A 16,805-nucleotide genomic window follows, 5' to 3' on the forward strand; every position below is an offset into this window, starting at 1 on the left:
TTATTAAAATATATAATGTATAAATATGTCTTAGTTTACTATGAGAAAATATTCCCTAAATAATACATTAATAAACACCTTATGCTTAGCACGATATTATGTAATCCTTTAGCGTTAAATCGTGAGTTAATCGTACTGTACAGAAGGTTAGGAGGATACACATATGATCGGTACAAATAATATTAAAATTAGTTTGTAGTTAAAATAAAATATTCAACATAACATAGGAGTTAAATTTTATAGTTTTATACCGTGGCGAATAAAAAACGTGTGTCTATCAATAACTGATGACACATGTACATACTGGTGGGTTATTTTTTTTAGTTATAAAAACCATATATCTGGTCACTGAATAGGGAAGAATATTTTTGAATCGAACTACCTACATCGAATAATAGTCCAATCTACTGTTAATACATAACTACGGTTCGTTACGATTGAAATAAGATATCAACGGGTGTTCCTTATATTGAATACTTCTAAGGTATAGGAAATTTATAGAAATGAAAAAATGGAAAGTATAGCAACATACAAAATAAAAAATAAAATAAATAATGATAAATCCCCTGTTGTTTGTTTTTCCTGAAATATAACAGTTGACAATTTACTGTTCATGATGATATCGATTTAGAAAATTACTGATCGCATCGGAACAAATTTATCGGCTAGTTAAGGTGGGAACAAAATACTTTTTTGCCGTTACAAACTACCTACACTTTTTTTGTTCATAATTTGTATTATATTTTTTTATAGAAATACCTATAACACATTATTTCTCAGAGGAACTAGTTTTCAATAACGGCGGACACTTAAACTATATTTCATTATTTTTGAGTTCACGCCGTCATGTTATTATTATCGTATCATGGACCGTGAGTCAGATATGATTGATAAACAGAGGTTGCCGAAAGATTAGGTCGGGTGCGCTTTTATCGTGCCCTCCGTTCGGAAGTGTTTCTATACGCGTTAAGCGCATCGATAAAACACGTAAAAAGTGGCCTTAGTCCTATCTTTCAGGGAACTCACTGGCAGTAGTATAAGAAGATGGAGTAAAGAAAGGGTTATTTTTAGACAACTACGACGATTCGGAATCACCGGACAGGTTTTGACCAAGCGCCGTCTCGATAACCACCTCCTTGGCTTCTTCCCCGTTACACCTGAAAATATTAAATACATATTTTAGTTATAATAATATATAAATACTATAACTATATAATAACTATTAGTTATAATTATATTATTAAAATGCCAATTTATATATTTGTCCGTTTAATAACAAGTATATAATAATGATTTTTAATGGATCGCATCTTATTTATTCATAAACGTATTTCACATGCATACAAAAAATATATATAACATTACAGTATTGTTCTAATTATTTGTGTGATTTTATTTTCTATGCACAAAAAAGTTCCATTTTCATTCCTCGACGATTCTATGTTTCGACGACTTCATTTTCAGCTGCTCTTTCCAATCCATGCCCCACTATAATTCGGGCATCCAAATCGTAGAATCGTTGATTTTCGTTTAGTAAACTAGTGTATCATATTATATCGTTAAAATTACTAGAAATAAGTATTGTGTGCCTATGAAAACAATTCGCAGGAAGTAATTTTTTTTCAAATATATTGTCTACGGTTAATTTATCAAAATTTAAAAGATGAAAAATGTTTTAAAAAACTCTCAAATAACTACAAAATATATTTATTTTACAATAAAATGAGTAATTCGAGATAATAATACTTGGAGTTCCTACAAAAATATTATAACAATATCTTAAGCCATGTTATTATTCTCTATTGTATTAAATGGACATACGTAAATAATACTTAGACAAAGGTTGGGTATGAAAAATTATTTTATATATTTATGTAAACCTAATATGCCACTCAGAACGGCTTTGTTGTATTAATAGACATTTTCAAACTTAATAAGACAAGAGATAACACATCCTCGAATCCCCCTATTCAGAGGATGAAAACTTAACTTTCCCTTCTATTCCCGTCGTACAATTTGCATTTAAAAATCACCAAGCTTAATTAAATATTATAAATTGTGTTGCTGCTTGCATAATATAGTATATTGATATGACTGAAAACGAATTGCATAGTGAATAACTCAGTCTTCATTTTCTGTATCCTACATGTTCCATTACTTAACTTATAATCATTAAAGGGTAGTTTACTTAAGAGAAATATAGGACAAGAAACGTTCCAACCCCTTTCCGGTAAATCTCAAACTTAATTATATACACCTAATTTTTGATTCGGAAAAGTTAAATTGGGTAATTAATCTTGACCCACGAACAATCCCCATTTGGGAGGCAACAACGAAGACGGTTTACGACAAAAAAATTACGGTTTATAACACTACCATTAATATATAAATACATTAATTAACTGAAAATCTTACTGACATACACGAACAGACGTTGTACCCAATAAACATTTTTATTATAACAACACAACAACGTGATAACTGATTAGAATGGAAAAGCTGACATTTTTAAAAGGACTTACTAAATGTAAAGTTTTTAAAAGACATTTTTGTGAATTTATGAAACACTTTATGTGATGACGTTGCCAATTTACAGAAATACTATATAGATATGTTTTAATAATGAAAAATGAAACACAATTTCCAAAAAAAAAAATTAAATAAAAATTAGCCGAAATCTAATCAAAAATCACGATCTTAAAATTAAAATTTTAACAGTTGTTTTATAGTATTTCCACTAAAAATATTTTGCAAGAATAAGTTGTTTTGTACATGTATATATTATACAAAAGTACATAAATATAGTAACAAATAATACCCATGGCAGAATTTCAATTTTTTTTAAATGTTAATTTGCTAAAAACAAATAATTAATCTACATACATTAAATATAATCATACAAATTGAATTACTAACAAAATGTAGGAGTGTATCATAATAACACTGGGTTCGTTTATAATAAAAACTTTTACCATTACTTTGTTAAACAAATCGTGAATTTTAAAAAATCTTTTTTTCAAAACCAACTAATTTTATAACTTAGGTATTTAATAGTGGATACAATTAATATATTTATGTATGCATAAAAACAAAAAAACTTTGAAATAGTATTTTTAAATTGAATATTCAGGTCAAACGATAAAATGTATGGACTAGGAGTAATTAATACTTTTCACAAATTTCTGGTTTAATTAATATGTACATATATTATAATAAAACTAATAGAAGAATATTATTTTATACGTAAAACCAATGTAACCAAAAACTGTAAAAACAAATGTAGTATACAAAGTAGTAAGTAATAACATTTTAATAACTTGTAATGGAAATTAAAACATTTATTGCTTCAGAAATATACTAACTAATAATTTATGAATGTGTTGTATTAAAATACTTTTTTTTAGCTATTGAATCATAAAAATATTTAAAAATGTACCTACATATTTTCACAAATTCCCATAGGATTGTAGTAAAGTATCGTAACATTTTATAGTGCATTTAGTTTTATTTTAAATTTATTTAAACTTATCCCCAACTTATGTTTCTGAATACCTACTTAATATTTTTAACATTATAGTAAATTTTATTAATAATTTATATATTTTAATGCAAATTTAAAAATAATATGTACCAACCAAGTTATTATTAATATATAGGTACATATAGAAATGTTTGGAAAAATGATCACTCGAAACTTATTAATAGACATTCAAAGTTAATATTTTAGAATAGGTTTGATGAAATAAATATTAGTTGTATTATGTTTTTATATTTTAAAACCAAGTTATTTTTATCAACTAGGAAATAAATATTTAAAATTACTAGGTATATAATATGCATATATTATGTGTATTTATATAGTATGTTGCCCCTTGTAGTAATTAAAGTATATTATCTACATTTACCACTATATACTACGTTCAACGTTTTTACTTCTACATATATTATCACCTATTAGGTCAAAATTTACACATATGAACGAATACCGGTTTATATGATATGTATCGTAAAGGATCTTACAAAACTACAAAATAAATAATTTACATTTTATTTTATATACAAAGTATTAATGCACTAAATATGTATATTATAATATATATTTAGTATCCATCTCTAACTTCTGAATACTCAATAATCGAAGCTGTTTTGAAACAACAAATAATATTAATTAATAAAACAACATTTTAAATTGGTACTCACGTAGAATTTTAATTAAACGTCATACATACACATACAATATAATAATCATACCATCACAATATATCAATAAACCGCAATGCAACTAACATAAATATTTATATATGTTTAATGTACATATAATATTATAGTGTTGACCGTTTAAAATCTAAATATTTATAGTAATAATGTAACTCGTGTATTTTGTACTCAATGATGAACAATTAAGAAATATTAAGGTTGACTTTATAATTCTTAATCAAAAATATATGTTTTTAGATTTATATCTTTTAAACACTAAATATATTTTACTTATAATTTTTAAAGATGCTTAAATCAACTAAATACTTTTGAAACTTTATGAGAGTTAATGAATTAATAATGAATCTCATTTCCGATAATTTAATAACATGTCAATTTGTGTTTATTACAAAAACTATGGTATTCTAAAATAATTATAGTTGTACATTAAACAGCAACTATTAGAAATCGATTTTTATGTAGGACAATTCAATTTTGATTCATCAAAAAATAAAATAGCTGAAGAAAGTTATTACAAAAATAATAACCAATTAAATGTATACCTACTTAATTAGTGGCTATATCTATCAATAAATATATATATCAATATGAAAAGTAATGTACGTGATTGTGACATTGTGTGTACTTTCAATATTATTTTAGAATAGAGTTGAAAATTGTCATATTCTTTTAAAAACCATCACTTCATTTTTTCTAGAAAAGTACTTCTGTACAAAAGTATTTGACACTAACGGAATGAACAAACTTTATAAGCATTGAAATATAAAATAAGTTCTTTAATCATGAGTACATATTATTACGATCGTTAAAACAACTTTAATCAACTTATATCAATAATATATTATGTTTCTTTGTTTATACAAGTTTGGAAAACGTATTTAACGACCATTAAGTACTAAACTGGCTACATTTTTCACTTTTGATTTATTAACATATTTTAGAGTGATTTACATTAATTGTTGAAATATCAACTTAATTATACAGCTCAGGCGTAAAAATAGAGGTAATTTTATGCGGGCACTCGTAATTTATTTGTATTTTGCAACTAACATGTTATGTTTTCGATTCTGAGAGGAGCGATGAATGTATTGATTTTACAACGATGTGTGTTTTTATTTTTTATTTTTGTGTCTTTTATTTCCTTTTGGGGCAGTGAAATGTAAAAATGCTTCGACTTTCAACTTTAGGATAATTTCCAGTAGAAAATTGGATCTAGTTGGTATTTTAAGGAATCAAAAGTAAAAAATACCTAGTAATATTCTACACAATCAGGAAAAACGAAGAAAGCAATTAAGAAGAAATGGGAATTTTCACGCAAAACCAGTTTTGATTAAATCGATTTTATTTTAATTGGTAATAGAACACGAATAACTGTAGATACTTGAATATTTAACCAAGTGTATAAATGATCATTTATTTTTATTTTTTTGGTTGTTTTTGAGGTACATGTATACATTTTTTTTTACTTTATATGTCAATAAAAATATGTTTGAACGGTCAAATACCTTAAACATACTTTAATACAACTTTGATCATAGATTTTAACATACCATTTAATAACGAATAACAAAAAAAAATTTTATAGCAATTTATTGAACTTCAAAGTTCAAATTTTGGCAAAAAACGTCAAATTCACGAAAATTTTCTAACTCTTTTTTAATTTAAAAAATTTATAAAATTTTGAATTTTTACATCTGAAGGTTGAAAATGTAATAGAAGATTCCTCATAAGTGGTAGTTCATTACGTAACTATAAAATATGTAAACACTAAATTTAAGTTATTTTTTAGTACTTTTAAAATATTATTTGTAGGTAATTGACATTTTTAAAGCATATTTTTAATTTTTATAGTTTTATACTCACAGCGACATTTCCAAAAACAATGTTTTGGGAAAACCACCGTATACTAAGATTACAATAAATAACATTAATTACCTATATATTGTAAAATTTATCTATATTAATAAAGTCTCCCACACCGTATTCGCTTAGAAATATTTTATATGCAATGATTTGTCATTGAATTCAAATTTAACACATACACTATAGTTACTTCTTCAATGATGAGGTACACTCGACACCTACTGTACATACAACAAAGCGGTACCCACTTGCCAGTGTTTTGAAAAAAAATGTAATTTGTTGTATTTGAATATCCTTCTCAATACTCTGTCAAATCAAATTATTACTTGCACGTGTATTGCCTTTAATTTAGTATAATCATTCGCTTTTAAAAAGTTAGCGGTGGGTGGAGATGAAAAAAAAACATTAACAATTATTATTATCAATATATGTATAATATTATGCTAAAAACAATAATCATTGTAAGATAATGTTGCTATAGACATGCATGAGAAGATAATATAGACACAGTACAAATATATATATATATATTCATGCTGTAGTACTTAGTCAGTGGATCATGGAGAGAGTAAAGTGATTTGCTCTATTTCCTTTCGATTTTACTCACTGAACCCAGTCAAACGCGATAACCTCGATCCGAAAAAATGAACACGACCCCGATGACAGATTTTATAAAACGAAATTGTCTATGATAACTATGGATTTTAGGAAACGCTCTGATTGAGTATCCATTAACAAAACAATGATAAACAATCACGTAATTAAATACGAATTATAATTTCCTGTTCATAGGCCGAGTGCAGCTGTACGTAGACTATATAGAGTCCTCAGCTGACAGCTAATTATATCGACATAATGATGGTAGGTATTTGAGTGTGACACTGTCCACTTGTCTACCGGAATGAAGAAAAAACAATAAATTATAATTGTATCACGTAAGTACTGAAAAATTAAAACTAAATTTAACACATCGTACAGATGGAGTACGACAATACTGAGAAATCTGCTTACAGGTCGATTATATGCGTCATCGTGATAAATCGTCATAAATCCGATTATGTCGAGAGAACACTAGTTATTTCTGTTGAATTTTATGATCAAACTGGGTTAATTGAGACGTCAGAGACCTGAGTATTTTAAAAGCACTGTCATAAATGATTATGTCTCTGGATATGCCTGTTAGTATTTGACACGTCCATCAATTGCCGGTAAATACACGGCATAAAATTCTGTTACATTTACATAAATCTAATAAATAATTATTTGTCATGCTTCTTTTACAACAACAAAAAAAAGTATAAATCGTATATAATAATGAAAAAAAAAATAATAAATTAAGTTTTGATTTTGATTTATAGCAAACAAGTTTCGTCATTATTTAATCCGAACGTTATAGCAGTCGATGAATTATTATTAAACACTATACTGAAACTTACTGTTTCATATTCTTCTTGTGAATTACGAATTTAGTGAAACAACTGCATAATATACCATTAACACTGTATCTTTGTTATAAGCTAAATAAAGCTTCTGAGAGGTTTAGCGTAAACCTTCTAACACTTGGACGAAACTAAATAATTTTAAAAACAACCCATTGTACTTTTTCTTTTAATAGTGAAAAACTGATAACTTTATAAAACCAAGAGCAAATATATAGTCGAATTAACCTGATAAATGATAATACTATAATATTATCATTATACATGTATACCTACAACCTACTGAGTAAATATAGTTAATATTATAATAGAAAACACTATAAAGACATATCATAATAGCAAATTCTAACTATAAACATAAATTATATTTGCATACAATAAACATTATTAAAAATATTCAATTTCGAAAAATCTATACATTTTTATATTTAAGTTTTATATGAATGATTATTGTATTCAATTTCAACTGTTCTGAGAAAAGTTTAAATTTTTAAAAATAGATTTTTATCAACAACAATAATATTTTATTTTATAAGCTTTTAACTGGTGAGTAAGGAATGGAATCGTAATAATCATAATACCACAAAGATAGGTTAATTTATTGTTCTCTATTGAACTCTTTCGATTATGCCTCATTAATTATTGTAGTTCAGAGTTGTAATATATTTCTAAAGAAATTATCTGAACATCGTCGTGCAACCTATCATATTATAGTCGACGTTAATGACACCTGTTCGGCTGACATACAAAATCGGTGTTTCGGTCGGAGAAGCATATTATATAGCAAATATTAAACCCACTCGACTTATAAACTATATTTTCTAATACACACAGCAATATAAAACGTACGATGAAACATAATTATTTTTACTTTCATCAATTATTCGGAATAATAAAATAATAATGTTGTTCGATTCTATCTATATTACAGTGAACAAAGATCCACATGTATTTAATGTTTTTGCGAGTGCACACCCAGTATGGGCATTTTGTATTTGCCTGACAATATCACAGGGATTGTGAGGATTTGGGAAACTGATGAGACTGCTGGTTAATGACGAATGTTATCACATTAGCGGTTTTCACCTTATGGATCATGTACTCGATAGCTTTGAGAATCGCAAAAGCTTCCACTATATAAAATATAATCGTACAGAGAATGTGTTTAAAATTGCCCATTGGATTTAAAATAAACACAATATAATAAATCACATTCGTGTATTCGAATATTATGATGACTATTAAAAATTATAATATTGACTACCCAAATGGCCAAATACGGCCTTCGACGGTGGACTTAAGAAATATAACGGTTAGGTTAAGGAATATAATAATATGATGCATGAATTTAATATTCTTTAATTTTATGATTTTTATAGATTTGTATTTACTCTTTTTTTAAACGATATTATTTGTGTGAGTTAATTTTATAAAATTCTTTATGAATTATAGATGCTGTGAATAGCTTATAATAATAATAATAATAATAATAAATAATAATAATAACAATCGAATCGCCCGACTATTTTGATCACTCTGCTACAATGTGTTTACCTACAGAAGTGCAGTGTGCGTGATTCGTACGGGATAATACGCCATACGCGGGTTGCACAGAAAATATCGCGTATAAAATTATTGTAGTACTGTTGAGAATTTCCAAAGTCACGCACTATTTAGATATACAGGTATAAAGGATCAAACTATACAATCTGACATTTTTGTGCCTTATTCTCGTCGGTCCATATAATCTCGTATTCATTAGCCGTGCAAAATAACGTCTCCGGCTGTATTATAAGCACGCACGCACTACCCCAGTTGTAGGCGCATTACCCATATTATAATATTATTATATTATACGTAAATACGTAATGATGTGTGCTATGCACAGCGTACGTCTTGCGGTGTAGGTAGGTAGGTAGGTAAGTCGTAAAACAGTACTGTGCACGAGTGCGTGTTGGCGACGTTTATCTCCAATTGTTTTTTGTCCGAACGCAATTGAAACGGAATCATTGTATTGTTATTGCCGGCACGTGTTATTATTATTATTATTGTGTGTGTGTGTGAGTGTGTGTGTGTGTGTGTGTGTGTATGTGTGTGTGTGTGTGTGTGTGTACGGGGAAACGACGACGACAACGATATTATTACGTTTGGTTCTAAAATTTCAAACGCAAGTCCCCGGCTGAAACACCGATTTCCGCAGTATGATATTTTGTATTATTATATTATACAAAAGTGAGATGGGTTAGCCAACGATAAAAAAATAATAATAATAAAATATATAGCCCGTGGTTGTTTCGCACGACAACGTTATCGGGTCTCGTGATCCAAGCTGCTACCGACAACAATTTATTACAATGAGTTTTATTCATCCGAAACTGGAACGATATGATAGGTATATATTATAGAAATATAGGTAGGTACGTACGTAGTAAAGTTTTCGGTCAAATAAACATGTCTTTAAAAAAAAAATAATAAAATAATACTTAATAGCTGAGGAATAAATACACCACAATTTATACATGGTTCCGACCAAAAAAAATGTAATAATATATGCATATAATAATATACGCATAGGTTAGGTTAGGTTAGGTTAGGTCACCGCTGCAAACTGTTGCAGTCGTAACTTGTAAATACCACTGTATGTACGTGCTTATACTATTCGGGTTATACGTTGTACGTGTCAACTGTGTATTATCGGCACGACGTTATTAAAGTCATCGAAAAATCATTCGCATTCACATCAATAGAAATTCGGCTAAACCAACGAAGTGTATGACGTACACTGGTACACTCACAATAGAACAAAAATAAAAATATTATCCATTGGACAGAGGAGCTGTGGCCGTTATGAGTGATGACACGCGTACCCGTGTAAGTCGAACAAGGTAAGATAACCTTTTCGAACAATAACGTAAAATTTAAAATTCTAAGCCATTGCGAGAGTTTTCCACCCACGAGATGTGTCCGTAAGTACCTAAATCGTTTTCGTTATCTGTTTCTTTCAGTAAACTGCGTGCAAACATACACATTAGGTTGAGTATTCTGTATTACTGCAGTTGTAGCGTTGACGATGGCTATTATTGTAATGACGGACAATTAAACTGGCAAACTCGACGAAAACAAAGTCAGCAGTCAGATATCATTTTAATTAAAAAATATTGATGAATATATTATCGTGCTTGACTTCTAACCTAACCAATTTTGCGGACTGCAACTGTAATAAACCATCCCCGGGAAACTGACATAATTAGCCCAATTATTTGATTATTATTTATTACTAACAATATCGCACAAAATATCGACTACAATATATGGAATTGGCCCCGAATTACATCTGCCCAGGTGGCGATTTCTACATCGTCAAGAGTGGCCAGTCCACCCATGAAACTATAATTATACAGGACCAAAATACGTAAAGAAAAAACCTTTTTACAATAACCATAAGAAATATGTACTGATCTAACTATGAAATATAAACGTATTCATAAACAACCATGAATATGTAAATATATAGTATATAGCAGCTGAAGTTGAAACTCAAAAATTAAATGCAAAAAAAAACAAATGAAAAAAACAATGTATTTTATGTAACAAGAAATTACGTCTGATTCACGTTTGTGACATTTGAATAAAAATCTCTTTCTTGTCATTTCTATATAAAGAATCTCGTTATGGATACACGACTAGTGTATGCATAATGTGTATGATAATGGATATGGTAATGGGTATACGGACATATGGTATTGCCTTTATACATACGTACACTGTTTTCATAATAAACCTATGACTAAACCGGTGCGGGGCAATGTAATTATTGAAGATCGCACTGTGTTCTTTGATAATATTATTATTATAGGAATCGCAGGAATGCAGCCATGCGGGATTAATATTATATGAACGCATTTTAGTAATATTCAATACTGGAAATCAAGTGAGAAGCTGCTGACCTACCTCAGTAGGAGGTACTTAATTACAATCAATTACAAGTCTAAATCGTTGTTAGTTTGAATTTTTGTATTTTTATTTTTGGACATATTTTATTCTACAGGTGGCTGCTGCTTAGTACTCGTATAAAAACCGGATACTTTTTCTCCGAAAATTTTATGAGAACGCCATAACAGTGTTTAATATATTACGCATACATAATATTATTTCGTTTAACCCAAAATGTCTTGACCATGTAGTTGGTCACCATTGACTATAATTTATTTATTGGTAGCTATACGCTTATACCCATACCACATGCTATTACCGGGAAAACGAACAGTGCTAGCGTGTCAGTTATTTGTCACTCAAACCATAATAGTAATTACCTACCTATACTATTGCCTACTGACACGATGGCCAATATTTCGTCTTTTGTGTTGTTTCCCACAACTATACAATAGATCCCGATTGACCAGACTTGATTGAAAAACGTTATTTATTTTCAGTTTTAGACGTGTGTCGTTTCCTACATAATATTATTATTATGTTGTTAGTAGTTAGTATTCGTATTTGTCTTTTATTTCTCTTTTTACGTACGTACCTACCTTTGTACTTACAACTCTATACGAATACCTACATACCAAACGGTATACAGTTACAATATAATGTAATATAAAATACCCATAATTCTCACGATAATATAATGCATATAAGGTGATCTATTTATTGTGAGACACTTCTTTTTTTCTGAAAACAATAACGTTTTTAAAAAATATTTAATTTACATAATTTTAAGTCGTTACAAAAACAACATTTTTAGAAAAAAATCTAATTTTTATCGTTATAACTATTTAAGTTTTTACTGTTTTGAACCACAATACATACATTTCTAATTTCATATCCCGAAGCAGAATGTTATTCGGTATTTTGATTTTCTTGAATTGAATTTTGAACAATCATAGTTAATTGTTTATAAATAGGTAGGTATTTAAAGTTTAGTAGATAGGAGTAGTGAACCAACATTTTTCGGGTAAACCCTGTAATAGTCCATTCCGTTCACCTAAACTTTAGATACATATATGATATAATTCATAATCTTCTCATGCAAAATTCAATTTGTATACATCAAAGTACTCCAAAAAATATTCCGCTTTAGAATAAGGGATAACAAACGCATATTTCCACTAAAAAAAAGCAAAACTCAAAAAAGAATAATAAAAAAATGTTGTATTATGGCGATTTAAAATTAGTAAAAATTTTTTTAAAAAACGTTAATCGTATACGATATAATGAGTGTGTTACGTCAAATGGATCACAGGCATAATGATATTATTCAAGTCTGAGGACACTGACCTTAAACATAGGTACCTATTTATTTATTTTCAAAACGCATAACGAAATACGGACATTGTCGTGCTACTGATCTCGAAACAGCAAGGTCGGCGCATTCCCAATTTAATAATATTATTGAACCTGACACCCACAATCGAACAACCGTTAAGCCTGACCGGGGGCAGTGCAAGTACTGCAGCATGAATATCTGCACGTTTAAACACTCCGCGGATAATGATAATCGCGGTTCCTTTTCAGTATACGATACCGTATCATTATGAGTAATAAACTCTCGTAAGCCACTAAACGGAGGGGAATTAATACATTTCCAGCGATTGATAATAATAATTAAGCGCAGAAAGCGAAACGTGCCTACTTGTGTTTGATTTTGAAATGAAAATGAAATGATATGTTTTTAACATTAGTGAATTCCATAAAAATATATAATATTATATCGTTCATCACAAGATGATTTCACTTTTGATCCGGAAGTAAACAATTTAAAACTGGTAATGAAACGACGGACCACATAATTCAAAGGGAAAACACAATACAATTGGTGTTTTGTAAAAACACTTAAGATTCAAATGACAACAATAAAACTCAATTAGAAAGTACAAACATTTTTTTAATTATTACGAAATATCAAAAAGAGACATAGTTCAATTATGTATGTAGATAATATTTCTTTGGACTATTTTTATTTCATAATAGGTATTAAATGTTTTCTCGTATTTAAAAGATAATTTTAATAAGCTCCAATTTAGACCAAATTTTAATAGTCAATAAGAATATCTAATGACATCCTTAACAAGAAACAAAATAATAAAAGATCATACAAAATATTTAATCAAAAACCAGAGTTGGTAATATTGATAATATAAAAGTGTGAATATTTAAAGATTGTACAACACATACGAGTATTATTCACCGCATATTTTTAGTTTCATTTATATTTTTGTATTGGCTATATAAGTGTTGATTATTAATTATGGTTATAATTTATTTTAATATTGCTCAAACAGAAATGATATTCATTGTTGTGTATGTCGTATGTATACTACAGACAGTAGTAGTAACCCACACCGTTAAATATTTGATGAAATAATTACAATCGGTTACGCACTGCAATAAGCCAAAAACGACATTTGGCCGAAATACATTCTTCTCACAAAAATATTTTAAATCTCATTGTATCGGTATCGAACGGTTATAAATTTTAAATGTTTACTATTAGTGGGAAAGAACACGTCATACTAATATTTTATTATAATTTGATAATATCGATCGTGCTTAGTGGTCTGACATATTCAGCTTTCTCCACTGAATGGAAACCACTTTAAATATCATAATAATTATGTAAACAATCACTAATTTTTCTATGCACTAGGTTTTTTGTATTTATTCTACATAAATATTGTTGCCGCCTTATTATTCCGGTTCATTTTACCAACATTAATTGTATGTACATTGTATTATATAAATCGACCACATTCATGTATAGAAGGCTCGTGACCACTGGAATAAGGTCGGTTAATTGATGCGCTAACGAGAGATGGTCATCAATGAACCGGAGTGAAAGTGTGGTGGACCACAAATGGCAAATGACATTGGATGGTGTAGTTGTACTGTTGAAAATGCGAATCCAAAAATAACACTTATACAGCAGTAAACAGTATTACAGTATATGGCCATCGTTTAATTTTCAATTTGGACACATAATATTTGAGTTTCGATTTTTTTCCACTGAAGCAACATGCAATATAATTATTTTTATATTTGCTTTTTTTAAGATAACGACTGATGCGATTTATAAGACTCGATGTGAAATATATATGTACAATGAACATTAAACATATCATGCAATATGCGAGTTAAAGCAAAATATCATGGGTTCCTATTAAAATGTTGCAAATACAAAGAGTAGAACATGCCAATGAATTAAAAATAAATAAATAGATTTGAAGTTAGGTTCCAAAATAATTGATTATGATAAGTAAGTAGGTAATTAGTTAGTAAATACCTTACTTTAGTAAAGAGAAATAAACTATTAAGTAATATTGGCCTATGACACATAACACGTCCGATATTTAATGTATTTTATTATAAGCTAAAAGCGTATTAAAATTGCTTTTCTTGTATAGGTATTATTATAGTACCTATATTCACACAAATTTTCACTTTTTGTTACTCAAAATGTATGTTTAAAAGAATTTATTAGATAATATACTTTCGTAATATCATTAAACTACTCGTATTTTAATAATAACTATGACCTACCATTTTTTATATATGTATATATCTCAGATCCCAGTGTGTAATTTTTCATAAAAAAAACATTAAATTCATCCATATTTATCTCTTTGTTTAACTATTGCACTTGATTGTTAAACAATTATGAATGTTAACATTTTAAAAATAACACTGAATTTAATAGGAAGTATAAATAAATTATATTTACATAACAATAATGTTATTATTCTGTGCAATAAATCAATAATATATAATCAGCATAGTATTATTTCTGGGAAGTGGAAAATTTAGTTTATTTTTTCAATTCCTTCTTTTTATATGTAAATACGAAGTATCTAGATCTAGATGTAATTTTACATATTTTTTAGTGTTAGTCGATTTAAACTAAAAATTTGAATCATTTATTTATAACATAATGTTCAAAGAAGCGTATGGAATTATTTTCTTGAATTAAGTCCTCATGGAATTTAAATTGGTGGTCAGAGTTATTTTAATGTGCCAACCACGTACACACCCATTAACATAACAATTTGTGATCATTCAAGCGTGCAAATCTATTCGTATCGTTAACCAGAACGACATATTTATCCTTTTATAATAGCCCAAGCGTCATAATTAACTATAGAATTTTGTTAAAATCATCGGAGTGTATATAGGTAACTACCAAATCTGACATTAAACTGCGGATCTGCCTTATAGTGAAATTTTTATTTTTATCTCTCTTACTCCCCCTATCGCGTTAATCCGCATGTATTTGATTTTCTGTCATCTCTGTTTAACCAACTTAACCTACTTACAGACCTAACTACCTAAATCATAGGCTATAGACTACAATGACCATTTTGACAATAGGATAACTATGTTCTTGGGTTTTATTTCCTCAAATATAAAATATTAGATTAAATTAACTGTTATATACCCAACATTTTCTATTTGTTCTAAGCAAATAAGATTATTCTAAAATAAATAGAAATTTTAAAATTATATCAAACGTAGTTATTACTAATAATTTTTTACCTGGGGAAAAGCCGATCACAGTTCAATCTTCGCCATCCATGGGCCGATTCCTTGATCAGATGCTCCAGTGCTCTTTCGACCGGAAATTCACCCATCATTAAACGTAAGCCCAAGCTAAAAATGAACATCACATAGTAAGTAAAAAATAGAAGTCACAATATAAGAAATTTAATGTATAAAAAGTTTTAGGACCAATAATATAATTTATTATTAAAACATCAGAACACGTAAAATGAGTTTATTTATTTCATGAAAATAGGTGATATTTGAAATGAAAATAAAATGTTCTTGAAAATAAATAAATTTTATTGATATAAGCTATGAAGTATTCCAAAATGTGTATTTGTTTAACAATTTAGAAAACGTTGTTCCTTTACTATGTTGTCCTCACAACATTTGTAATTTTTATAATTTACCAACTACAAACATTTTTAAAGTGCATTTTTTTTAGTACGCTCTAATAAATTTAATTTTGATTGAACTCGTCTTCCGAGTACAACAGTGTTTAATATAGCCTTTTAAGCGTAATATCAAAACATAGTATTTATTCACCATATTAATAATATGATCTACTGAGTAGATTCTACTCAATTAAAAAAAATCATTATAACAGATAGTATTACCTATACTTTTGGTTCGTCTATTGCCCTATTAAATAGGTAGAGGTATATCGATGAATCATATTATGTATTGTATCCATTTTAAAAAGTATATACTATATATATTATATTGCCAAATAAAATGGAAGTTGCACTT

The 16,805-nt window shown here is 28.2% G+C and overlaps 1 protein-coding gene across 1 annotated transcript in view; it reads right to left on the minus strand.

The window, feature by feature from the left end:
- Positions 1 to 303: 303 nt before the first annotated feature.
- The window catches only part of LOC111039051, a 30,226-nt gene continuing 13,724 nt past the window's right edge, over positions 304 to 16,805 (minus strand). The window contains exons 2-3 of the mRNA XM_022322333.1: positions 16,050 to 16,163; positions 304 to 1,157 (exon numbers count right to left, since the gene is read on the minus strand). Of these exons, the coding sequence (XP_022178025.1) occupies positions 1,076 to 1,157; positions 16,050 to 16,163 (196 nt within the window). The 3' untranslated portion in view covers positions 304 to 1,075. The remainder of the gene's footprint in view (positions 1,158 to 16,049; positions 16,164 to 16,805) is intronic.

Source organism: Myzus persicae, unplaced genomic scaffold, assembly GCF_001856785.1.
Source record: "Myzus persicae strain clone G006 unplaced genomic scaffold, MPER_G0061.0, whole genome shotgun sequence".
In the NCBI taxonomy this organism is placed as follows: Eukaryota; Metazoa; Arthropoda; class Insecta; order Hemiptera; family Aphididae; genus Myzus; species Myzus persicae.